Source organism: Opisthocomus hoazin, chromosome 2 (assembly GCF_030867145.1).
Source record: "Opisthocomus hoazin isolate bOpiHoa1 chromosome 2, bOpiHoa1.hap1, whole genome shotgun sequence".
NCBI classification, from domain to species: Eukaryota; Metazoa; Chordata; class Aves; order Opisthocomiformes; family Opisthocomidae; genus Opisthocomus; species Opisthocomus hoazin.
The window spans coordinates 123,948,579-123,973,251 of record NC_134415.1 but is presented as its reverse complement, the minus strand read 5'-3'; the positions used below and the strand labels follow the sequence as shown (position 1 = coordinate 123,973,251).

Below are 24,673 nucleotides of genomic sequence, written 5' to 3'. Positions count from 1 at the left end.
AACAACAACAAAGCAGCACCCTTTTAATGGAATTATATTTAATATATGTGATACTTGGAAATCTGGGGCCATCTGCATATATAGTCCTGTGTGTTGAAAGGTTTTTCATTAATTCTTGTGAAATCTTTTCACCAGGTTAAAGCCTGTTTTTCTGTATTTTTCTTGCTTCTCAAATTTCTGATTTTGTGAGGAATTTGCAAATGTCCCATGCGTGGACTAGACACAGTGTAGTCTGGTCAAGTAGTTGCACTTGTTTTTCACATTTGCCTTTTGAACCCAGTGCTGGTTCATATCTGTAGAAAATAAACTTCGTTTCTTCAATTTATGATGCACTTTATTTTACAACTAAAAAAAGACATTCTTAAAATCCAGCAAAAGGTTTTCTGTGTTCTGGATGACACCCTTTTGAGGACTTCTAATGTGTAATTGATGTGAACTAATCAAAGCCCGTGATGGACACTTGGGATTCCGAGTGTCTCTGAAGAGCCTGCTTAGAAGAGGAGGACTATGAGAGATACCTCCTGCATGTGACAGACGTACGTTTGTGACTGAATGATGGGCTTTGGGAAAAATTTGCTTTAATGTACACCTCTTGTTCTCATTTTTAGGCCATTTGGATCTGTGGGCTTGGTTGTTTAATTCTAGGAAATGTAGTCTGAGGAGGGTTTTTGCAGTTTTGGAGAAGGTGTTATGGGACTACAGACTTGCTAGGTCAGATCTGCTCAGGATCATAAGCAACACCAGTCACAGATTCACTGTTTCAGAAGTACAAAATAGCAAAGACAGCTTTGGGGAACATTTAGTGGCAGAAGTTTTCACTGAGTTTGTCCAAAGAGAAAGAGTTTTAAGAAGTATATTTAGGAAACCGAAATAGGGATATTTTGGTTTTCCTTGCCATCAGGACTGAGCTGGAAGAGACGGATCTGGCTGTTTCTAGGTTAGGTTTTGGACTGGAGTTTCTCATCATTGAGTAGGTAATGAAAGACAGTTCTGTCCTCTGCATTGTCAACAATTGAGGATGTATTGCTTGCTCTGCTGGCACGCAAGTTTTCTTGAGCTGTTGTATGAATACACTGCTGAAACAGCACATCAAGTCTGTTCTGAGCATTACGTACGTTCAGATGCATTGACTGAATATTAACCTATAAATGTTCACGTTCTTTAAAGCCGGGCATATATATGCTTGCCTCTGCTTCATGCTTCAGTTTGCAGAAGAATCATACTGTACCTGCTTCTGTCCTGTTGTTCAGTTGAAAAGCAATTGGAGTACCAGACTAGCTGGTTTTTTATATCCAGTACAGATTGTAAAAACTGGCTGCTTTGGGCATTTTTCCTGGTCCTTTGCTAGAAAATTTCAGATCGGTTATATAGTAAGACAGTGGGGTGGTTTTTTTTCCTTTCCCTCCATTGTTTGACCAGGAAATGTTCTTAAAGGCATGGAAACATAACCATTGTGTGTTAGACATAATAGTATTTGCCTCTTTGAAGCACTATCTGTGGGAAACTCTTGCTCATCACAGGATTAGAGGAAAGTAGAAGCTCAGTCAAATACGCTTGATTTGGTTTTTCTTTTAATTTTTTTTCCTCTTTCTTTTGCGAGGGCATCTTAAACTTTGTTATCTGACCAACTTTTTAAAGTCTCATATTGCAAAATTACATCTGCAAAGAATGCAGAATATTTTTTGTGATCATAAAACATAATGCCTCACAAATACATGTGGCTAAAAATGTCTAGGTTCCAGATTTAAGTGGCGGTAGATTTCTGCAGAAAATGTACATAGGGCTCACTTGAGCTACATACTGGATATTCTTTTTCACTCAGCAGTTTTGACAGCTGTAAAATGTGCTGTTTCTAGAATTATAAGCCTTGTTTAATAAATGTTCACTGATATTTGTAATTGTTGTCTTTAGTGATTATTAAAACAGATTAAATCCACTAATTGTATAATATGTTGTAGACATTAATGTTGATATTTGCTGTTGAAGTACCTCCATCAGCTGGAAAAAGTAATTCAGTATGGATGAATTGACAAATTAAACATGTTTGTACTAAAGACAAACAGTGAGTGTTGTAGGTTTCATTGAAAAGCAACATTTAGATGTCAGTTTTCTCCCCATATGGGCTTACTTATCAAGTTACAACTACTTTTTAAGTTTCAACAGTGTTGGAATAATTTATTTTGCGTGTTTCAAAGGTATGGGAATTGGTCTTCTCTGAAAAAATGTTTTTTAATGAGTCGCATTTAGGCTTCCTGTGTGGGCAATATTTTTTGTCCTGTTCTCTAAATAGAGATGAGAAAGTAGCAAACTTGAGGCTTGTTTCTTGACAGTTTTTCTCGATAGATTAAAATGAGAAATAGCTATTCAATATAAGCAATAATCTGTTGTATCATAATTTTGAATTTTCTAGCAGTTGTTAAACAACAATTATGCAATAACTTAAGGTTAAAAAAAAAAAAATCAAACAGGAGGAATATAAGCAAGCCAGGTCTACCTTACAGATGCAGGAGACATCCAGTGTGATTTTCCAGGCAGTGTAATTGTATGAATGTTCCTTGACCCCAGTGGGTAAATTCATTCCTGGACAAGTCTCCTGTTACCTTTGGGACGCTGCGCCGTAGCCCGTTACGCAGTGTAGATCTGCACTTGCTGAGTCTAGCAAGGGTCTAAGGGTTGCAAGTTCATTTAGGTGTGTTCACCATTCACTCTTTGCATTTGTTTATAAATGCCACTGTTGATTAAAGTAATAATTTGTACTCCTGAAAACTCCTGTATCTCTGTAGCTGGGTTGTGATTTTTGAGCATGCTACGGTGTTGATCCATCTACATTTTCATACATTTGTTATATTTCCCAGTTACTTCTGTCTGGATCAGTGTTGTAATATACAATACAGAACAACATAGAAATGGTACAAAATTGGAATAATTGTGGTAAAATTAACAAACGTGCTGTTCTGTTTTCCAGATAAAATCATTAGACATAGAGCTTGTACTTTGAAGGACACTGCTCATGCTATCATTGCTGCTGAACTGGATCCAGAATTTAATAAGATGTGTGAAGAAATAAAGGAAGCGAGAAGAAAAAGAGGTATGTTTAACTTCATTTGTCGTAACACAACATATATAGGAGAGAAAACAGGATTTCAAAATGTCCATATAAAAATTTAAGGTGAAATATGGAATGCATGTCAGACTCGAGCAGTGCGTGTTGAAAGGTGATTGAGCTTGAATCTTGGCTACTTTCTCCAACTATATGAGCTGTCTGATAAGGCACCATCCTTTTTAAAATTTTTAAAGTTCTGAAAATTGAAAAACTTTGAAAATCACTGAACTATAACATTAGAACAAAATTTGATGCTGACTTAGGGATTACTGATTTTAATAATTCGAGCTTTACCTTGGCAAGTTGTTTCCTGCTTTGCCTCTTGCTTTGGTGAAAAACTGCGTTATTTGATTTTCAGGTTGAATTTGGCTGCTCTTAACTTATAGCTGCTGGTTCTTGAAATACTTCTGTCAGTAGACTGAATGCTCTTTATTAATAAATTTCTTTGAATAATGCCAGTATCTATAGGCTTTCTCTTCTTCAGGTTGAAATGGATACAGTTCCTTTTATTTTCCTATTCAGTCATGCATTTTTTTGTCTAATTCTCTACGAGCTTCCAACATATGTCTTGAATTGTGGATAAGAGAACCAGTTGTAATTCACTGTTGTTGTAAAATAGAACTAGTATAATGCCTTCATTTCTCCTCTGTACTTTTCTGTTAGAAGCATAAGAATATCCACAATTCTGGTCTCGGTGTCACACTGTGAGCTTGGCTCAGTTAATTATCCGTTATGAGTCCCCCATGATTGTTAAAAGTTATTGCTTCCGAGGTTAAAGTAGCTGTTTGTAAGAGCTCTTTGTTACAGAGAGTGACTGTGTAGCTTGTAGGTCCCTCCTTGTAAGTCTCCCAAGAGCTAACTGGAATGCTGCCCAAGTAACACATATTTCTGAGGGGAAAAGCTTCAGACCTGGCTGAAAGAGGTGGGTTTTCAGAAGCTGTAATGAAGGCTGATGGTATCATGCAGTGAACTTGTTGAATCAGCAAAAGAAGATATTGTTAGTGTCAGATGCTGGTTAGTGGACCTTCAGATACAGGTGGGTGACTAGCAGCACCAGCTGTTGGTGAGCGACAACAGCTCACATACAGCAATGGACAGGTTTCAAAGTGCGTTTTAGGTATTGGTGTGGAGACCGTTACAGTGTCACAGATTACGTGCAAGCCACATTTCAAAGATGCTCATGCTTTTGGACCACATTGTGGTGGTTTCAAGAACAAACGAGCTCTGCAGTTGGTCCAGCTGCAGAGTGTGCAAGGCTAAGATCACTTACTGGATTGCTAAGGACAGAAGATTTGGAATGCATGGAAGAAGCTTTCTTAGATTAACTAGTTAAGAAAGAAGAAAAACATACCAAGCTCTTGAGGTCCAAGGAAAGCTTATGCTGTAAGGGAAGCACAAGAGATTGTCCTGGCCCTGGATCAGGAGTTGTGGCCTAGAACATCAAGAAGATGGCACTTCAGGCATGTAGTCTTGGCATCAGTTATTGTAATGGATGAAAGGACTGTGAATGCTGACCAACCCCGCTGTTACTCCCATTTGGCTCTACAGAATATGGTCAGCAAGACAGCAGATCAGCACAATCACAGTGTACGTGCTGATCTCGACTTTGACATGTACCCTGTTTCAGAATATTTTGGACAAGGGACGACAAAGACGTATGCTTGCATTTTCTTCTTTGGCTTGGATGTCCACAAGGTTATTAAGGGATTTCTGGTTGGACTGGTTACCAGAGGGTCAGGTATAGAAAAGATGCCCAGATCCTCCTTCTTCCCCTCTGCTTCATAAGAAGAGTATATTTGGGAATAGTGGAATGTTTCAATGAGGAAATACTTGAGGAAAACTGCATAAGCAGTGTAAACTATGCCTTTTGGTGTCCACAAGCTTTGTGCAACTGGTCACCTAGAAAAGCGAGGCTGGCAGCTTGTGCCAGATTGATTGCCTGGGTGGAGCTACCGGATGAAGTCGTGCTGAATCAGGCAGCTGGCCTTGTTGCCCGACCAGTGTTTGAGACAAAGCGGTGGGGAATTGAACCTTCAAGTACTTCGTTTTAATATCCACATGACATGTCCAAGCAAGGCCTTAAATGACTGTTGAGACTGAAGTCCTTAAATGAATGCTGAGACTGAAGTCGCAGGGAGTGTGCTTCATTGTTTGACGCACAGCAGGCTGCTTTTTTTTTAGCTCAGAGTACACTAAGCTTCTGTTTTCATCATCCCTCAGAAGTGCCAGACTGGCATGTTTATAGTCTGGTGGGGGAAAAACCCCAACATTCAGTGTCCAGTTTTCTCTGCATGTGTGCCTGGACTCGGCTGGATAAAGGATCCTGCCTTCAAGCCTTAGCAGAGTTAAAATTCTTACGCTGCCAACAGCACTCTTGTGAAAGAAGGGCAATAATGCAAAACGGGAGACTTTGGAAGAGACGTCCAGGTTTATTGTGCGAATCTACTGGCTGTTCTTGACCTGAATATAAAATTTGTGTTGATACCTGCTCAGAAGAGGTCAAGGTAGTGTTGCAGTCACAGATGGAGTCAGAGCGGGTGGCTGTGGCCATCGGAAAGGAAATTTGTCTTCTGACAGAAAGAACATAGCCCATACTCGGTTGGGTCTCGGCCAGCATTGTCTTGGCTACATTTGGAAGGACTTCAACATTCAACATGAGATTGGGGTGGCACTGAGCAAGCTGATGTGCGTGAAGCTTGTAGTAAATTCTCTGGAAATGTTATCAAGTGTTTCTGTCTGGAATCGCAGAGGAGTTCGGAAGGCAAATGACAGGTGCTGTAGGCTTTTTAATCTTTACCCAGTCGAAAAGCCATTGATTTTCTGAATTGCGCCATGTATTAGCTCTTAACTTACTTCCAGGATACTGAAGTGGAGGATTAAGGCTAAAAAGCTCCATATCCGTTTTCTTCACAATTCTCTTGGCAAGTTATTTAGCAATCTTACATAGTTTTTAAAATGGAAGGTATTTTCTGTATCACTTTCTTTTTCCACAACTTTTTTGTTTTTTTGACAGTTCTGCCATTTTTACTCAGTACTGAGAGTGGTGACCAATTTCTAAGTGCTGCAGTGTAACAGAATGATGAACTGTGTAGTATCTAGAAGTTAAACTAGAATTTCTTGTTCTTGTATTACTGAAATGAGGTGGTGTTGTGGGACGACGGTAAATCTAAGGATAGCAAGTTCTAAGTTGATAAATTAAGAACAATATGTACTAGAGTATTGGAATTGGTAGCTTCTTGTTGAAACCAGCAGATAATTAGAAGTGGTGGATGTTTTTAGTAATAAAACATGTTTGATATGCAATTTAAAATATTTGTATTAAAAACTTATACTGTAACTATAAACTATTAGGTGAGAGTTCCTTTGTGAATTTTTAAATTTCTGCAGCTTTAGAGCTTCGTGTCAGCTCTTGATCACTTGGTTCTGGTTACTGCTGGATACATGGCATGACATTTTGAAGACTTTTCTAGTGGATGGATAGGATATTCTAGTTCACAAATATGGAACTTTAGAGATTAATTTATGTCTTTAAAATATGCTTAACCAATATGAAAGTTTGCATTTTTAGAATTTAATTTAAAAACCTATGAAATAGTAGAAGCTGTGAGATGAACTTATATTACAGAAGGCAAACCAGACCGTTTGTTAAAAGCTGAATTGCATTTTCTTAATCTAAGAGCTCATATTGACTCTGAAATGGATCCATTTTACAGAACATAAATCATGGTGACAGTACAAGGTTTTTATTCAGATACTCTTTCTGATATGGCATACAATGCCATTATGAATTACCACTTATTTTTAATCATCTGTTTAAAATCAGGAAAAATTGAAACTGTCAATAAGAATTTGCTTTATAGAGGAAATACGGATAGAAGAGTGCAATCTTTGGGGACCCAAGTGTGAGAGACAGTCATATTTTTCTAATCCATAAGAGCTGGCAGTTTTAAGACCATGCAAGCAGTAGGTTATTTTGTCAGTAGAAAACAAATATTCTTGATTCTAATCTTTATTTTGAATGTCCAGCTAAATATTAATTGATGTGTTCTTATTAGAGCATGGTATTCCACGTTTCTTTTTAAATTCAGTAATTTTATGCAGCGTGGTTTATTTAAATAGGTATGGTTATCTTCTGTATGCAGGCTTGTCAGTAACAGCAGAACAAATAAATCCTCATGGTTCCACTGTACGGAAAACAGAAGCTAGAGTTGAAGAGGCATTGTGGAACAAGCAGAAGCCCACGATGGCGGTGTGGCCCAACTCAGCGAGTAAGTGTGCATGTGACTACCTTGGGTGATAATTGTGCAAAATTAGAAGTACTTCCAATGGCAAAAATTACAAATATGTCTCTACTACTGTTTACTGATTATTTCCAGAAGTAATTTTAGGCGCGAAACACATGGAACTTTAGGAGATACCCTTTTTCTGGCTACATGAAATCTCTGCCCAAGAAGTTGTAAAGAAGCAGGATTTCTGGTTTTGTGATAAAGAACAACTGTTTTTCTAATGTAGTGAGAGTATTACATTTTTCTTGTAAAAGACTATTTTCATTATGAGACGACTCTGATCGAATGAGAGGATCACTTTTATCTGTTTGACCGTTCAGATTTGTTTACTCTGTGTGTTTATTCACAGGTGCATAGCTACACGCTGCTTCATACTCTCTCACATGCACTATAGTCACTCACTTCCCATCGTCAGTACGTACAGTATCATGCTGAAAGTTAGAAGAGATTACAAGTTGAACTGTATTTTCCTTTACGGCACCTGTATTTCAGTACTCACTTCCCATTATTGGAGGACGTTAAGATCCTCTCGCTGCAGCCTACTGGATTAGTCCAATTAAGTGATCAAAATCTCTAGAACTGTGAGGAGTGACTGTGGTGTAGGTAATGGAGGCGCTGATAATTGTTTTCAAGAGGTAAGTTGATTAGAACAGGTGAATACACAACAGGTATTTTTGTTACAAACAACAACTATAAGAGGAAGTGAGTATTTTATTATACACTGATAGTTGTACATGGCTTTCCTGCTGAAGATGTGAAATCCATTGTTAATATATTGTTAATAGCATTATCAATTATTGCTTAATAGGCAAACAGATAGATTGAAGCTGACAAAATTTCACTGGTCTGTGTGCTTTCCTTCGTGGTGCTTTTCCCTGATGCAAAGGAGTTTTCTAGGCATAGTGATAACTGCCCAGAGATGAACATTATTTATATATGAATGATAGTGTTGATGTCAAATAGTTTAATTAATTAGAGGCGTATGGTTTTATTTCCTGAAGGTGTAATTTCTTTCGTTAAAGGAATTAAAGTCAATCGTACAGAATTTTGGCTTGAATAAATTGTATAATAAATTGATGATGTGGATCCAAGCTGTTCTTTATCTGTTTGGCAGCTTGTGCGAAAACAGAGAGAGGAGGGGCAGGATTCTCAATTTCTTTGTAGTTTCCTATGAAATCCAAGATGGAGATTTTCACTCTGGCTGATCTGCAGCGCTCTTTCCTGGCTCTGCGTGCTGTGTGGCAGACGGTAGGGTTTATAGACCTCCAAGCTGGAGGTCTCTTGGGAAGACAGATAGCCATTACTGCTGACTTGTATTAAAAAAAAAAAGCTCTCGTACCTCTGGTCTCTTCTCCACCGAAGGCTGTGGATGCAGTGGCAGTTGTTTGGGAGGCTAGAGCCATTGACTGAAGGAAACCGCCAGTGTTTCTGTGTGTAAACAAGAAAGAAGTTTGTGTAAAGGCACCGTTCCTGTTAGTATTTTGGTGATTTAGGTTGGGAGGCAAGAGAATTTGAAGCTTAGTGGTGTCTGGACTATGATCAAAGGAAAAACTGTCTTCTAAGGTGGAGCCTGGGAAAGGTAACCGGTCAGGAAGGAGGTGATGCATCTGGAAATGAAGAGGGAGAACCGGGAACTGGCGAGCAATCTGACATCTGCAGAAGGGATTCGGGTCGTACGTGGGCATGCTGAAAGGCTGATGTGATAAGTTCAGTAGAGACTAGAAGCTGGGAAGAGAAACGCTCTTGAAAAGGGTGTTTGGAGGAAGGAGCTAGAGTAGGGAGAGAGCAGAACTGAGCAGGTTTTAGGGAGCTCGAGTAGCAGCAAATTACATGGTGGATTGTGATTGTACAAATGGAAGAAACAAGTTTAGAGACGGGATTCCTGAACAGAGATGATTTTAGAGGTAGAGTGGAAATGATTCAAGTATTTTAATTACACGGGATAAATACCGTACTTTCCAATTAACGCTTCTGAAAATATTCCATTTTTTCTGCTATTTGAACTTGAATTAATTTTTTGCCTTAAATTTAAGCAAAAAATCACCAATTACAACATTATTTTCCTGATTAAATTGATTTTTTTAGGAGCTTTGTTTACGGCATTTTAGAAAATAGCTGCGAAAAGGTCAATTCAGATGAAACACTTGAGAACTCCAAAGGAAATTACTGTCAATCATCTTCTCTAAAACTAGAGTGGACTACACTGGAACGAGTTGCCCAGAGAGGTAGTGGAGGCCCCATCCCTGGAAACATTCAAGACCAGGTTGGACAGGGCTCTGAGCAACCTGATCTAGTTAGTGGTGTCCCTGCTCGCTGCAGGGGGGTTGGACTAGATGACCTCTAGGGGTCCCTTCCAACCCAAAACTTTCTATAATTCTACAGACAGTGCAGCAGCCTTCCCCAGTTTAAAGCCCCGTTTACTGGTCAGAGCTAGAACAATAGAAAGTGAGAGTGAGTTTATCATGTGTTGGCTTGTTTTCTGAGGTTATGAATTTTGTATGAAACTTTATTTAGTGTTTTTAGTTACCTAGCATTTTGTGATCCAATTTTTCTAATGTATTTTAGATTTTTTTTTTTTTCTTGATCAGATGAGCATCAGAAATGAGGCACAAAATAGTTGTTCTGTTTGAAGGCATGGTGATACGCGTTCCTGAGTTGGATTTAATCTGAAACCTCCATTTCCCATGCCAGGTATACCTGTGGTGTATTTTGTGTATCACGGTATAGATGAGTTTTAAAAGTATTGCACTACTAGAAGTTGCTGAAAATCCATTTGGGAGAGTTCTGCCACAGATAATTTAAAATATTTCCATATTGACTGTGTATTTTGAGAGAAGTGCAAGTGTTCTGGTGGGAACTTAGAATGGGAATTAGGTCAAAAGCCTGGTGTAAGTAGTTGAATGAGCACAGAATCACAAAATTGCTGGGGTTTGGAAGGAAGCTCTGAAGAGCATCTAGTCTAACTCCCCTGCTCAGAACTGGTTGCTCAAGGCTGTGTCCAGCTGTGTTTTGAGTATCTCCAGGAATGGAGGCTCTGTGATGTGCCTGGAAAAGCTCTGCTACTGCTTGGCTACCCTCACAAGAATTTATTTTTCTTAATTTTGAATTGAATGTCTTGTATTTCAGTCTGTGCCCGTTACTCTTTGTCACTGGGCACCAATGAGAAGGGTCTGGTTTTGCCTTGGTATGTACGTGTGTGGAAGAGGAGACTACCAGCAATGTGCAGTCTGGTGTGTCTGGTAAATTAATCATTGCTAAGTGGTTTAGATACACGCTAGCCTGTAAAACATTAGCATCTCTTTAATTATTGGGATGCTGTGTAGTAAAACTTTGTCCTACTGCTCTTATTTTGCCAGTAGATGGAGTATGTTGCATATTATTTTACTGTCCTGCAGTTGCTTCCTTTAGTGTTCCATATAAATAAACTGTATCGGGAAGATTTGGTTTTACATTCTTATTTTTCAGTATTTAACAGTAATATATTGCAGTGATAGACTGCATATTTTATGTTTTCTTCATAGAGAAGATGTCTTTTATGCCATATGATAAATATGACAGCTGTGCAAATGGCATTTGGAGCAAATAAAAAATAAAATATGTTGTGTTATGTGAAGTATTAAAAATGTAAGTTCTATGTAAAAGTCGTTTTATGAAATATGAAGTAAACACACTGCTAACTGTTCCCCATAATTGGCATAGTGGTCTCTATAGAAAGAGTTGTAAGGAGATCAGGCAAGGATATAAAAGAACTGCTGCAGAAAATCTAGTTCCTAAATAAATAAATGTTCTGTGTGCTTTTTTATGGGTTTTTTTTGGTGTTTTTTTCATTTATACCACCCCAAATAACGAGCCGTGCTATCATATGAAACTGTGTGCTGCTGGTTTATAACGGAAAGGAGGTTTTGTGTTGGCAGGAGTATTTTTAGAAAGATTTTTAGAAAGAAATATTCTTTTGTTTATAATCTTTCTCAGAAACCATTTTATTCTCAGTCTTTGTCTGGTTTTCATCTGTTTAGTCTCTTTTCTTTAACCTTTCTGCTGCAGCGGTGTCAGTGATCACTGTACTTCGGGCATTCATACATCTGCAGTAATGCCTTAGCAAAGGATGTGGCAGACCAGAGGCCATCTGGTTTTTATTATTTTAACTATTTTCTTCCTTTTGGACCAGTGCTGAGTTTGGATTGAGAATTTAGATACTGGCATATTAACAGTCATCCAGATGCTAACAGTGAAATCTTAGTAGCTGATGATGTTTGGTCACAAATCCTACACTTGCTACTGTTTTGTTTTCTCCTCTTGCTCTCCAGAAGAGGGATTTGACTTGGATTAATTCTCGCTTGAGATAGAGGCAAGTACTGTAACTTGACAAACACCATTAAAAATTATTTTCTGTAATTTGAGGACGTCTTTACTGAGAACTGAGACGACTGTCGCTTTTTGTTTTGTTATCATTTTTTCCTAGGTAGTGTAGGAGTTAGCATTCTGGATGAGACTAGTTTGATCTCCTGTATCCGATGCTGGGTTCAACCAGATGCTTTAAAAGGAAGTTGCAAAGATCTGAGAAATAAAAATTATTTTTTTCATGCCTGATTTTGGGGGAAATACCATCTTAGCTGATTCTGATCTCGTTAACAGTTCTTTTAAAAGCCATAGGCTTTGTAATTCTTGTAATGTAAAATGCCATTTAGTGAATAGGCTTTGTAATTATTCTAATTTAAAATGCCATTTAGTGAATTTGTGAGTGTCCTAATAAAACCTGACCACTTGTTGTTTTTTGGGATCCCATCAAACTTTTGGACTCAGTGGTATCTAATGGTAAAGAAATTTGCTTTCATCACTATTAGATATCTGCCTCTTGAATTAATTGAGTGTCTCTTTGACAGAGGGCAAAGGTCCTACAATTTACCTGATCGGTGACTTTTTTTGTATTCTCTTGTTATTCATCTCCTTTCTAACTCAGTAATGCAAGATTGTTCAGCCTCTCTTAAGAAGGAGGTTTTCCTGAAAGCATTGTCACCACCTTTCTTGTAAACATGGCAAAAAGAGAGACTTTTTAGAAAAAGCTTTTTTTAATGAGTTCTTCTAAAATATTTTTGTGGTACACACAAGTGATGTAATAAAAGACAGTTTTCCAGGCCTTTTAAATATATCTTACTCCTTCCTCCTTTTTGAAAACTGCGGCAATGTTTGCTTTAAATTGTTTAAAGAGTTGGTGTAAAGTTTCTGTCTGCACAAGTTGCTGATTTTCTTGTAATTATTACCCATTTCTTAACTTCAGTTTTCTTTTTTTTTTTTTCTAATTTTGCTTCCTTGACAGAGAAGCCAACCAACAGCCACGAGCCCTTCAGATCAGTGATACAAATGAATGCTGTAAACTCTATTGAATGTAATTTTCCTTAGAGTGGGAGCCTCTTCTCTGCCTGCGAAGTTGCAGGAGAACCTTGTGTTTGTTCATGGCTCTCCTGCAGCGGGGAAGGTGTCATTCAGTAATCCTTAAGAGCCAGCTGAATGTACCAAAAATGTAAATAACTGGGATAGTTGCTATTGTACAAGGCCACTTAGCAGAGGGAAAAGGAGCAGATCGGTAGAGGTGGAAAGTCTAAACCTGATCTCCACAGGTGATATTAATCTGATTGTCTCTTCTCTTTCAACTTCATTTTTCTCTTTAATTTTCCTATGTGGCTGTCTTGTCATGTACTTTACTAACATACTTACTCTGGTTTCATGTAAATTACATTTTTAGCTTGGTTTCCTAAGAAAATTATACCGGTGCTCTCCATCCATCTCTTCTCCCCTAATAACTTCTAAATCATTTAGCTGGGTTCAGACAGATTTGACAGGCGTTGAGGGCTGAAAGATTAGATTACTGCAGGTTTTGGGAAAATTGGTAGCTGGATAAGTCTGCGCATCTGCTGAAGGAAAAGGCTACAGATTGAAAATGGTCGTTTTGTGTTCTGCCTGGCCTTGTTAGCTGATCAGTTCAGCGTTGTCTTGGCCACGCATGGCACGCACGCTTCGGGTATCTTGTATCCTGGCCAGCTGGGGACGGGGGGAACAGAAGATAATGGGAGAGTTTTGAGAGAAATACTGGGAAGAGCTTGAGTTGAGAGCATTAGAGGGGATGGTAGGGGGAAGTGGTTGACTAGGGGTAGAAAATGCTGGGGATACTGTAGCCAAGTTTCATTTTGTTTTGTTTTTTGAAAAATGCTTCATCTCCTCTTGTGGAGCTTGACTTCTCCTTGTTGAGTAGAAGTACCCAGGTTCTCCAAGTATTTGTTACAAACTGTTACATATGCTGCTGCTGAGCATATACATGTTAAGTTGTTACGTACTTTTTTTTAAATGTATTGGTCAGGTCTGTGCCTTGAGTGCTTTCCATCTCGGTGAAGAAAATGACATGTCTTTCAGGGGTTGGTTCCACAGTTGCTTCCAGCTGGTCAGATTGCAGGTTACTGCTAAAGGTGCTGTCTTGCCTGTTCCCTGGTTGCATATTCCCACCACCTCCCTGAGCCAGCACCGTCATTCATGCGTTGGAGAGCTCAGCTGAGGAACTGAAGATGTTGAAAACTAACCCGGGAAAAAACCCCGTAACATTTCAGATGGATTCAGTTCCCTTATCTGTTTTACTGCAGGAACAGTAGAGCCGGCACAAATGAGGCAGTGGAAATGCTATAGCTGGCTTTGGAGGGAGAAATGGCTTTGTCTGTTAGTGGAAACTGGCACCTCATTTCGCTTTTCAAGCCATTGTGGAACTGTGCTCTGTTCTTTCTTGCTGCTTATCTCTGACTGCAGTTTGGGACTTTGTGACTAAAAACTCCAGAGACTTTCAAGTGGACTATTCGATGCCCCTTGGTAAGGAGCGTGGAGCTACTGGAAGCAGCTAAATTAATGTGGCAGATACATAGATATACTGGATGCTGCATAGAACAGCGTACATTGCTGGTAATAAGTGCTTTCTCAAGGCTTTGAGTTACTTTACACACAAGACATCAGAAAGAAGTTTAGGGTTTTGATCATGGAAGAAAAACTTGAAACACGTGTGTTGCGTCAAGTGGTTCTTGATGATGCTGCAGATGCAAAATCTAGATCCGTGGTGATCTTGCTTGCGGTGAGAATTTCCTTTGGATTTTAATCCCCAGGAATTCCTCATGAAATAAAGGTAACAACCCAGAATCTACTGTTTGATGGATGTGAGTTTTATCATTTAAGGACAGAGGAGTCACATTCTCTGATGGACTTTTTAGCAGTGCAGCTGCACGTAAGGGTCTTCTTTTCTGCGGCAGAGAGCGAACTGGTTAGCCTCCACTGTACTGCACTCAATATACTGTAGTAGTCAAAGTACAGAAATGTCAAGAGAAACGTATCTGCTTTGACTGCTACATCTTCTCGTTAGAGTTCCTCCACGTTAAGGCAAGCAGACTTGCTTGTTAATGACTGACAGTCTTTGAATCTTCTGATTATATCTGCTTCCTTTTCCAACTGTTAACTCTTATTTCTATATAGCCTGCAGTTCTGTCACTGTACAGCTGAGTTTGTGGGACAGCAACAGCATGTACCTCAACTGCCAAGCTTCTGTACTGTTCTCCCGTGTTTTTAAGATCTGTTTTCCTGAGATGGTACTAAACAGAAAGGTGACAGTTACCTCTAGATCTTGCAGAAGTACTTCAGGAAGGTGGGAAGGATTTAGATTTTTTGTTTGTATTGGTCTGGGTTTTTTTGACCGTCACTGTTCTTTAATATCGAAGAACTGTACCCTGCTCTGGACAGGGTTGGTGTGCACCACTAGATAAGGGTACGTATTTCACCAGGAGATGTTGTTGTCACTCGGTGTATCTGACCTGAGAATCTTAAGGCAGAACCTGCCAGTGGGTGAGAATTTCTGGAAGTCTGCTACAGGTTTCATTTTACCTAACTTGTGCCTAGAGGAATAGTTCTTCTGAAGTAAGTACGGAATTTCTTCTTCAATCATGGGAGGCCACCTCTGGGGGAAATGCTGTCTGCCGTAACTGTAGGGATCTTTAGCCGAATCTTGAAGTGTCTCAACAGAGGAATGGAAGAATTGAGAAACCTCACTTACTGCTTAATAAAATGTAGAATAAATACATATTCAGTGATTAATTACATTGTATTATATCACACTTTTTAAAAATGCTGTCTGCATAGACTGCAGTGTAGGGAGAAAAAAAGAGTGGGGAGGGGTTTTTTTTTTTGATACCACCTTCATGTGAACCCAAGTGAAATGCTGTGTCAGACTCATGGTCAAACAGGTATTTATTTCCATTAAAAATTCTGAATAACAATTTACAAAAGAGTAAACCAGAAGGAAGCTAGAACTGAAGTGAGGATCCCCTTGGCAAATCTGCAGAGGTTATGTGAAGATTATAGGAGAGAGAGTTCAGCAGTGCAGAAGGCAAGTGAACGTATTCATGTGTGAATAATTGGTATTATAATAGTTTGAGTTACAGAAAGTCAGTTCTGTAAAGCCGGATTGCTCTGACAATAGCATTTCTACTGCCTCTGGCACAAATGCTGCCAAAAGGCTGGGTATTAGTGGCTAGATTTCAGATGATTAGTTTTAAAATGAATAATTGAAAAGGTGTTAAGGCGTTAACTTGCAATTGTACATATTCTGTTCATTTTTTTAACAAAGTTAACTCGAAGTTTTTCTTTTGTAAATAGCTATCCCATTCTGTTACTTACTGAAAACTTTAATGTGTCATGAATCGTACTGACTATAAAATAAAAAGTGGGGGATTCTGCTCTTGCTAGTTTACAGTCTTATAAAATATCAGCATTAGGGTTAGAGGAGAAGGGACTCCAGGCTTGTTAGCAGCAATCCATTAACCCTTTAGTTCCTGCCCATTAGCCCGTTCGTTTTGCACCAGTTTTACGCTGTGGTATTGAACTGTCTCGCAGGATTCAGAGCCGAAGTTTACTTTACCCTGCCTCATAAGACAGTTTCTCAGGTCTCTGTTCTTCTCGCAATAGTGCTTTTTTCTTTCTAGTAAATATGAAGGGAATCAATCTAGGTGATGAAATCTGGTGTTGACTTTACATTTGGTCACACAGTTCCTTACTCCATGAAACACCCCTCCTACTTGTATCGCACCCTTGCCTTTACTGGGGGAAGCGGGGAGGACAGAAAGACAGACTGGTGGTGGTTTTTGTTTTTAAATGTTGTATTCCTTGCTCAGCTTTTCACTCGTCCTAGAGGCTTGGCTGTAAAAGCAAAATCCGTGTACTGATGTTATGGGTGCTAAGGATCTGGAACCAAAATGTCTTCTCATGTCCCAAAAGACGTTCCTTTGCACAGAGCAATGCAGCCTAGATGAGAACAAAAAGTTGTCGTTTTGAAGGGGCAGTTCAAACGTGGGGACTATAAGTCTACTTTCAATGTGATCAAGAACATAGGAACTGATGAATGGACTCAAAGGTCTATCAGGTGGGGGACTAAGAATCTCACTTAGGTCATGACAGTGATGTGGGCAGTTTTGTGTTAAATTCAGACAAGGGGTTTAGGTGGGTTTATGAAAGTCTGAGGAGACAAGGCTTCAGTGGCTGGGATGGAAGGGGTTGAAAGCAGGAAGGCTTTTATCTGAATGACAGGGGAAAAAAGTTGATTCTTAGAAGTGTACGGACGAAAAGAATCAGGATTTTTGAAGTGTTGGTCACTTGTTGGTTACAGGTCTGGGTGTCTCAGGTGATGATGGTACTGCCTTAAAACAAGAAGTGGTAAGAGTCTGGGAGTGGGAAAACTTCAGCATTAACTGAATTCTATCAACTAAACGTGGGTGAAAGGCAGAAGTAGCTAGATTATTGCTTTTGTCAGTGCAAATACTGTTAAATATTAGCAGGGCACGTTCTGCAGTATCTGGCGATGAAATGCTGGTCTTTCCTAAATCTCAGGGGCTCGCTGGAGGTATCTTCCCCCCCCCCCCCCTTAAATATGGTGACTTAACACCAGTTTTATAATAATAGCAATGTTTCAACCAAAGCTCTGTTTTGTGTGCATACTTCAGTGAGGTAGCTGAAAAATTTCCTGCATTTACTGGTTTTGATGCCACGTAAACCTCAGAACTCCTGGGAGGACATCTTCTGCGGCACTTTTTGTGGTTGCTTTGTCCTAATTAAAAACAGGAATCGAAGCTGACATGCGTAACATATGTTTGAATACTACTGCATGAGAGTGAGAGTTCAGCTGGACTGTTGACTGTTGTTTAGGAAGACTTGAAATTTAATGAAATTTGTAGTATCGGATTAATTTCATTTTACTTTAATGTGATTTCTCCCACATGTAAAAATTTCAGGAATGTACCTATTTGTTTAGGCAAATTATGGGTTCTCATCCTAGGTAAGACTCACAAGGTGGACAAAAGGGAAGCACTAGTGAAATGGGCATATTTAAAGCACAATTCATTGACATAATAAATGTCAAGTATGTTTGACATTATATCTGACTCTTAAAGCAAAGTCAGCCAAAACCAGTGTATCTTTAAAAATGTCAGCTTTCTTATTAATTTATATGCTTTAGGACATATTAAATTTCCTTTAAAAGACTTTTGCTCCCCATCTGTGTTTTATTTGCCCCTCTTTGGAATTGACCTGAGGCTAAACCCATTGACTAATAGGGGACTTTTTTGTCTGTAAGTTTACATCTCCCTGTTTAGTTTCAGATTTGCTGCTTCTGTTTTTAAGGAAAGATCTCTTGAACAATCTAGGGAAAGATTACATGAACTCCTGAAAATTTGTGTGAGCAGCTTGTAGTTTGTCATTAATAAAAAAGTGAAACTGACTGTCGAAAGTGCTATCAAATCTACAGAATAGCTGGAGAAAGGGGATTTTCCCCTCAAATCTTACAATTCTCAGTAAGGATTATTTGTAACTAGAAGTACACACTCCAAGTGAGACTATGGTTTTGTTGCAATGTGACTGTATCTTTAGGCAGGTTTGAAAAATAAAAGGTGAAGATTTATTCCTAATGTAGTGGTTAAACCACCTGCTTACATACGCCACTCATGGGGAGGAAATTCTGAAGTACAACTGTGCTGCTCTGAGCTTCTGTGATTTAATTCTCAGCGCTTGTGCCTGCACGGTGCTTGTATCTTTGAAGCAAGCTCTTTGTAACTCAGTGTGAAGTTGGCAGACAGAGATCTAGGACTTAATATCCCATAAAATTAAGCAACCTACAAATAGCAAGAACATTATGGAGGTGCTCAACATAGGAGTTCATTTTGAAATGGAAGAAAGTCTGTTAATCTCTGGTAACTATTGGCTGTGATTTTCAATTATAATAACTTGGCTGCAACTTCAGCAGTTTTGAAGAAATACGAGCGGTCTGCATCGTTACTTGAATTTGAATGTAGAAGTTTCAGTTTTTCCCTATCGCTTCCTTGGTCTTCTGAGCTGTGTCTTGGTTAGTGCTCTTGAAAAGGACGTTGACAATAGTATTAAGTTTGAATTGTTTTCCTTCTGTATTTATTTGTCACATTGCAGATGTGCCCCAAGCATCTTTTAGATATGTGCCTTAGTTGTATCTCACTGCAAATAGGTTAGTAAAAAAAAAGCCCTTTCTGGAAAAATTATGTGATTTTTTTCAAAGGCACAGAAATTACAAATAAGAAAGAGGAAAAATGAAAAAGTAAGGATGCAGAAGTGATGAAGAAAGGTTCATACGCCCATGTTGCTTCAAGCTGAATTGCATAATGTCGGGGGAAGGCATTGGTGATGAGGCTAGTTTAAGGAGCTGTGGTTCCCCTTCTGCTCACAGACTGATTGCACAAATGCTGATGTTCGTGAGTTCTCACTGTAGATGGGGTTGCTAAAATAGTCTGGGTCTAAACCAAAACTCCTAATTTTTTAAAAACCACATTTTGTCAGTGCAGTGAACTTGAGTACAGAGGCAGGAATGAATGGAAGATTAAGGAGATTTAGCCCATATAAACTGTGAAGATGTCTTTGGATTGACAATGGACATAAAAGGAAAGGAGAGGTGCTGACTGGATATAGGGCAAGAAGCCTTTTCACCGTTACGGCAATGGTGCGTTGGTACGGGATGCCCACGAACGCCGTAGAGTCTGCATCTGCGGAGGTTTTCAGTACATGGCTGGATAAAGCCCTCAACAACCTGGTCTGCCTGATAGCTGACCCTGTTTTGAGTAGGAGGTTGGAATAGAGACTGCCTAATGACCCTTCCAGCCTGAATTATTCTGTGAATCCATGGATTGCGCTTCCGTTTGTTTCATTGTGCAACAGTTTTAAATCACTGAGGTTCTAAAAAGGGAGAATGAAAACAACTGCCTTTAGAGTCTGAATTACCCAAATGAGAATGAGTGTCTGGAGTTCTACATCATTGCTTAGCTCTTTTCCTTCAGTGTTTTACCAACAAATGAGTATATATAAAATATATTAAGTAGGAGAGGCTAGCAAGTTGTTCTTGTTTCCATAGTTTAGAGTATGAATTGTGTACGCGACTGAGTGTTCACTCCTCCTAAAGTCATTTGTAGCTGTCATTTGCTTACATTGACCTCAACGGTCAGCTTGCTTTTTTCTTGAAATGTGAAGACATTTGCCTCGCATACTACAGCATGTTCTGATGTCCTAGTCTGTTTACTGAGGGGTACCTGTGCATCTGAAAGTTTCTTTTTTCATTATAATTCAGTTCGAATGAAGAGAAAATCAAGACGGCGCTCACAGTGGGGCAAAGGCATTATTAAGAAGAGGAAAGTCAATAATTTAAAGAAAGATGACGATGATGCAAAGTTCGCTAATGATGAAAACCACGGAGAGGACAGTAAATTGCTGGAAAACGGAGAGCTAGAGATGAGCACTGACTGCATCGAGGAGAATGGGGAGGAAACAGGAGATGTCTCCATGACAAACGATGAATCCTCTTGTGATATTATGGATATAGATGCAGAGCAGAGGCTTAACAACGGGACATCGGGAAAGGACAACAATTTTGCATCCACAGAAGAAGAGAGTAATGAAAAAACACTACAGAGCACAGACATTGAAACTAAAGATGCTGAAGCAGATAAAGAAGGTATAGCTTCATTTCAATGTTCCTGTCCTTATCTTAGTGTCCAAGTTAATGTGTATATTTTTAATTGTAATATCTTATGTTACAATTATGATTATATGATAATGTTTTATGGACTGCTGTCTATTTATATGAAACTTTTAGTATACTTACAACGTTTAATTCCACATAGATAAATTAGAAGTTCACCCTTGACTTGCTGTAATGTTATCTTAGGCATGTATCTCCATGCTTACACTAATCTGTTTATTTTTGTAGGCTTTATGGGAAATCTTGTAAATACTGAGACAACATTCAAACAATAATTAAAGATTTAAAAAATACTATTAATGCAGATAAATATTTCATGTATGTTTTGGTCTGTGTATTCTATCTGGTCTATGTTTTGATCAATATGATATGTTTTGACTTGTTTTGTTAGAGATTTATGATAAAAGTATCATTGACACTGGAGGAAAGACCATAGAAATACAGAACGTATTCCTTCAAAAACATTTGCTCATAGCAAATGTTAAAGGAGTTTAACATGTAGCAAATGCCAGATAAACTGTTGTTTATCTGTTGGAGAAGGTATCTGGCTTTGGAGTTACAGTCAACAGAGGAACAGTGCAGCAAAAAGATAAGAGAAGGAGAAGGGAAACCCCGGTGGTGCACAGAAGAAGGGGCCACATCCTTTGAAGACAAGAGACATAGTTTCCTCAGGGAAGAGAAATAAAAGCCTTATGCATGATTGCCTTTTTAATTAGCTTTTCAGAATTATCTAAAAGAGTTGAAATCTTTACTTCAAAAGTTAGCACTGAGATTTACAAAGTAAATGAGCTTTAATGAGAGATCGGAATTATGAGAATATCACTATATACATATTGGCTGTGTTTGTACATACATATTTTCTCTAAGGGTAAGGAGAATAGTAGAAGAAAGGTCCTAAAAAATATCAGAAGAAGAGTACGATGTATGTTAAGAGCCTGTACAAAATTCAACCACTAAATTTAAAAATGTATAGGTTAAGAATGGTTATAATAACAAGAGGTCCTGAGAAAAAAAGGCATTTTAAATAGTTGAGGAGGAGAAAAACAGTGAGTGAGTGTAGGTAGAGAATCTGGAGATGTAAAAATATTTTTTTCTTCACAACAGGATTGGACAGAAGCTTTAATACAGAGGTGGAGGAAAACAGAAATGTGTCACAAAAACATGAAGTTTTGGGAGTAGAGCAGATGTTAGAATTACCATAATGATGAAGCCATTGCATGCTTTGGAGAGAGAAATCAGGATTTGATTCACTTAGGCAGAAAGAATTTTAGTGTTAGCTTAATATCTGAACTTCACTTAGAAGCTGTATGATTTGACGTTGCTAAGTAGAAATGAGACAGTGGAGAAACTCTTTCAGTGACATTCCATTTTCTGTTGGGACTGTGGAGTTCAGTTTTAAAGATGACCAGTTTCATGTGTTTTCTGAACTGTGGTTTGGTGCTCTTATGGATGTTCGGAATTCTGCGAAGCTGATGAATAATGTGCACCGCTACAATCGTGTTTGCTTGGTTCAAAAAAACCCAACAAACAAGCAAAATCAAACTGAAGTGAAGAAACCAGCTGTTCATTTTGAGAGACCCAACAGTGCTGTTAATTGTTTTTCAAATTACAGGTATATACAAAAGCAAGAAAATACGAAAAGTCGTGGGCTTTGACTGTTCCATAACAAGTTTGGAGCAGGGCCCAGAGGAACCATCGGATCCCTTACCCTCTGTAATTGTTGACCATGACAGACTAAAGGTAATGGAACTGCCAAAAGAGTTGAACTGTTAATGAAACTGTCCATGAAAAATGCTGCCTTTTTGACTGCAGACAAATACAAAATCAGCAGTAACTTTTGAAAATTATGTGTTGGTCAGTGTGTTTTGGATGAAAAGTTAATAGAACTACTGAATCCTTACTGTCCCATCATTACTACCTTTACAAATCCAGTAATGGCACAGCAGTCCACTATTTTAATTGCAGTTTTTGCAGGTACTCTTATGTGTTAATTGGATGTGCCAGTTCTGAGGAACTGCTGGGTGCCTAGTAATTAGAAGTTAACATCATCTTTTCCTTCCCCTATACGTATACTTGGTGGAAGGAAGTGTTAGTGGATTGGAAAACAAATTGGGATTTGTGCTGATGTTTTGTCGTCATAGACTGAACCCCTGCTAGTTAATTTTCTTTCAGTTTTGTCTCTTTTTAAGCACAGTTACAATAAAATTTGCTGTTTTCTGTTGTAGAAAGCAGCTTCACCTATTATGAAATTTAGATCCCACTTGCTGTGGAGTACAGATGATAATCTCTTTGGAAACAATACAAGTGCTATGAGAGAAAAAAAATTCTTGAAGTTTACTGTCTGCTACTGTGTAAAATACACACTTCACTTTTTGTTTATAAGCAGTTTTACATGTGTTGTCCTCCCTTTCTGTTATTGTACCATTTTTCAATATATATGGAATTCCAAATGTGTTTCCATTTGGTGGTACCTACAATTTCAGGCCGATGCAAGTTCTTCAAAATATCTGCTTTAGCTATCAAGACAGTTTTTATGGTGTGCTTTGTCATACTGATTGACCAAGAATAGGATGAAGCATCATTCAGACAGAACAAACGTTGCCCCAGCTATACTGAGTACAAAATACAAGACAGGGCGAAAAAAAAAAAGTGTGGGTATAAGCAGAGAAGTGGAGAGACACTGGGTCCTTTTGGATCTGCATGGAAGCAGGTGGCCTCACTGATAGCCAGGTGTGGTCCATTTCATTTGTGTGTCTCCCTCCAAAGTAGAGCTTGAGGAGATTGCATTTCTATAAAACCCTCTTAACTTTACCTTTCATTGTTCCAACAGAAACTGCTTGATCTGGTGGTTAAGAGAAGTGAGAACTTGACTGTTGAACAACTTCAGGCATTGTATTCGCTCCTCAGTCGGCGCATCTACAGACATCGTAGAGACTATGACAAATCACAACTTATAGAGGTGGTTGTACAGTTTCTTTTATTCTTTTTCAAGTTTTGTGAGACTAGTTTTTCGAGAACTAAGTCTATTGATTTGTTGTTGTACTAGCAGGCAAAAGCTTTAGATAGATGTTGAGGAAGGTATCTATAAACAGAAAAAAGTTTAGTGTAGTAATGACTTAAAAACCAGAGGTTGTTTCTAGTCATACTTTCCTCAGAAAAGGATGAAGAATTTAACCTAAATGAATGGAGGAAAGGAGGAGAGAATTCAGCAGCATGGAGAAGCACATGCTAGCAGAGTAAAAATGGAGTAGAAGCAGTTTCCACTGCTTCCACTGTGGTGTGAATAACAGTGGGTGTAGTGGCCACTTCATAGGCCCATGGAGCCAGCACTGCTGTGGTTGCCATTACTGGCATTTGTGTAACTAGGCCAAAAAACAAATGAGGTACCTCTGCTCCATGCAGTTTGCTGACTGTGACTTTCATATAAGACCTTAAAATTCTGCAAACTTTCTGTAGAAGGGTGAGTATACCCTTGGGAAAGCCCAGTACAGCACGGTCGTCCTTTGCTTCTGAAGGGTTTGCTGTCAAAGGCCTGCTGTCTGCATCGAGAGCAAGTTGGTCGTTTGGCCATCGGCGTAGGCTGATTGTAACTCCGGACGTGCATTCCCTCCAACATTGTTTTTCTAGCTGTAGAGGGGTTTGGATCAGCTTGCTGATTTGACTGATAACCAAACCAGCTGACAAAAGGACAACGATTGCCAGTTTCCAGCTGGATCACTGAAAACACTACATGTTTGTCTCCGTGAACATTTTACAACAAAACCTGGCAAGGCCTTAACATGGGATATTGTAGAATTCCTGCAAAATACTTTCCCAACCATTTTCAGGCTATTCCTCTGCCATCTTCATCTAAAAACATGTTGAAAGTCTGTGCCAAATGTTAGGTAGATTAAGAAGATGTTAGGAGTATGCAGAAACTGGTCTTTACTTTGATTCTCCACACTGTGCAGGTTTGTTTACAGCTGGGTCACCAATAGCGTAAGTGTGCAGTAAGACTTGAAATCATGCAGTGTGCCGTTGCAATGCTTTCTTAATACATACTGAGTACATTAATTATATATGTGACCCTAATACACTTGGATTTTCTCATGGACCGTCATAGTGGAGCACTTTTTTGCATTAATACTTCTTTAATTAATTTCCCTTTTTACCATATTTTGCTAGCAGATAGCAGCTAATAAACGGAAATGTCTGTTTTCCTATTAATTATTTGTT

At 38.8% G+C, this 24,673-nt stretch overlaps 2 protein-coding genes across 2 annotated transcripts in view; one reads left to right on the top strand and one right to left on the bottom strand.

Moving 5' to 3' along the window:
• UBXN2A (UBX domain protein 2A) overlaps positions 1–24,673 on the bottom strand; it is a 342,165-nt gene that overhangs the window by 212,756 nt on the left and 104,736 nt on the right. The gene's annotated exons all lie outside the window — the stretch shown is intronic.
• LOC104332420 (ATPase family AAA domain containing 2B) overlaps positions 1–24,673 on the top strand; it is a 60,560-nt gene that overhangs the window by 35,744 nt on the left and 143 nt on the right. Inside the window, exons 23-27 of the mRNA XM_075445178.1 lie at positions 2,966–3,088; positions 7,246–7,383; positions 20,048–20,431; positions 22,071–22,198; positions 23,289–23,417. Of these exons, the coding sequence (XP_075301293.1) occupies positions 2,966–3,088; positions 7,246–7,383; positions 20,048–20,431; positions 22,071–22,198; positions 23,289–23,417 (902 nt within the window). The remainder of the gene's footprint in view (positions 1–2,965; positions 3,089–7,245; positions 7,384–20,047; positions 20,432–22,070; positions 22,199–23,288; positions 23,418–24,673) is intronic.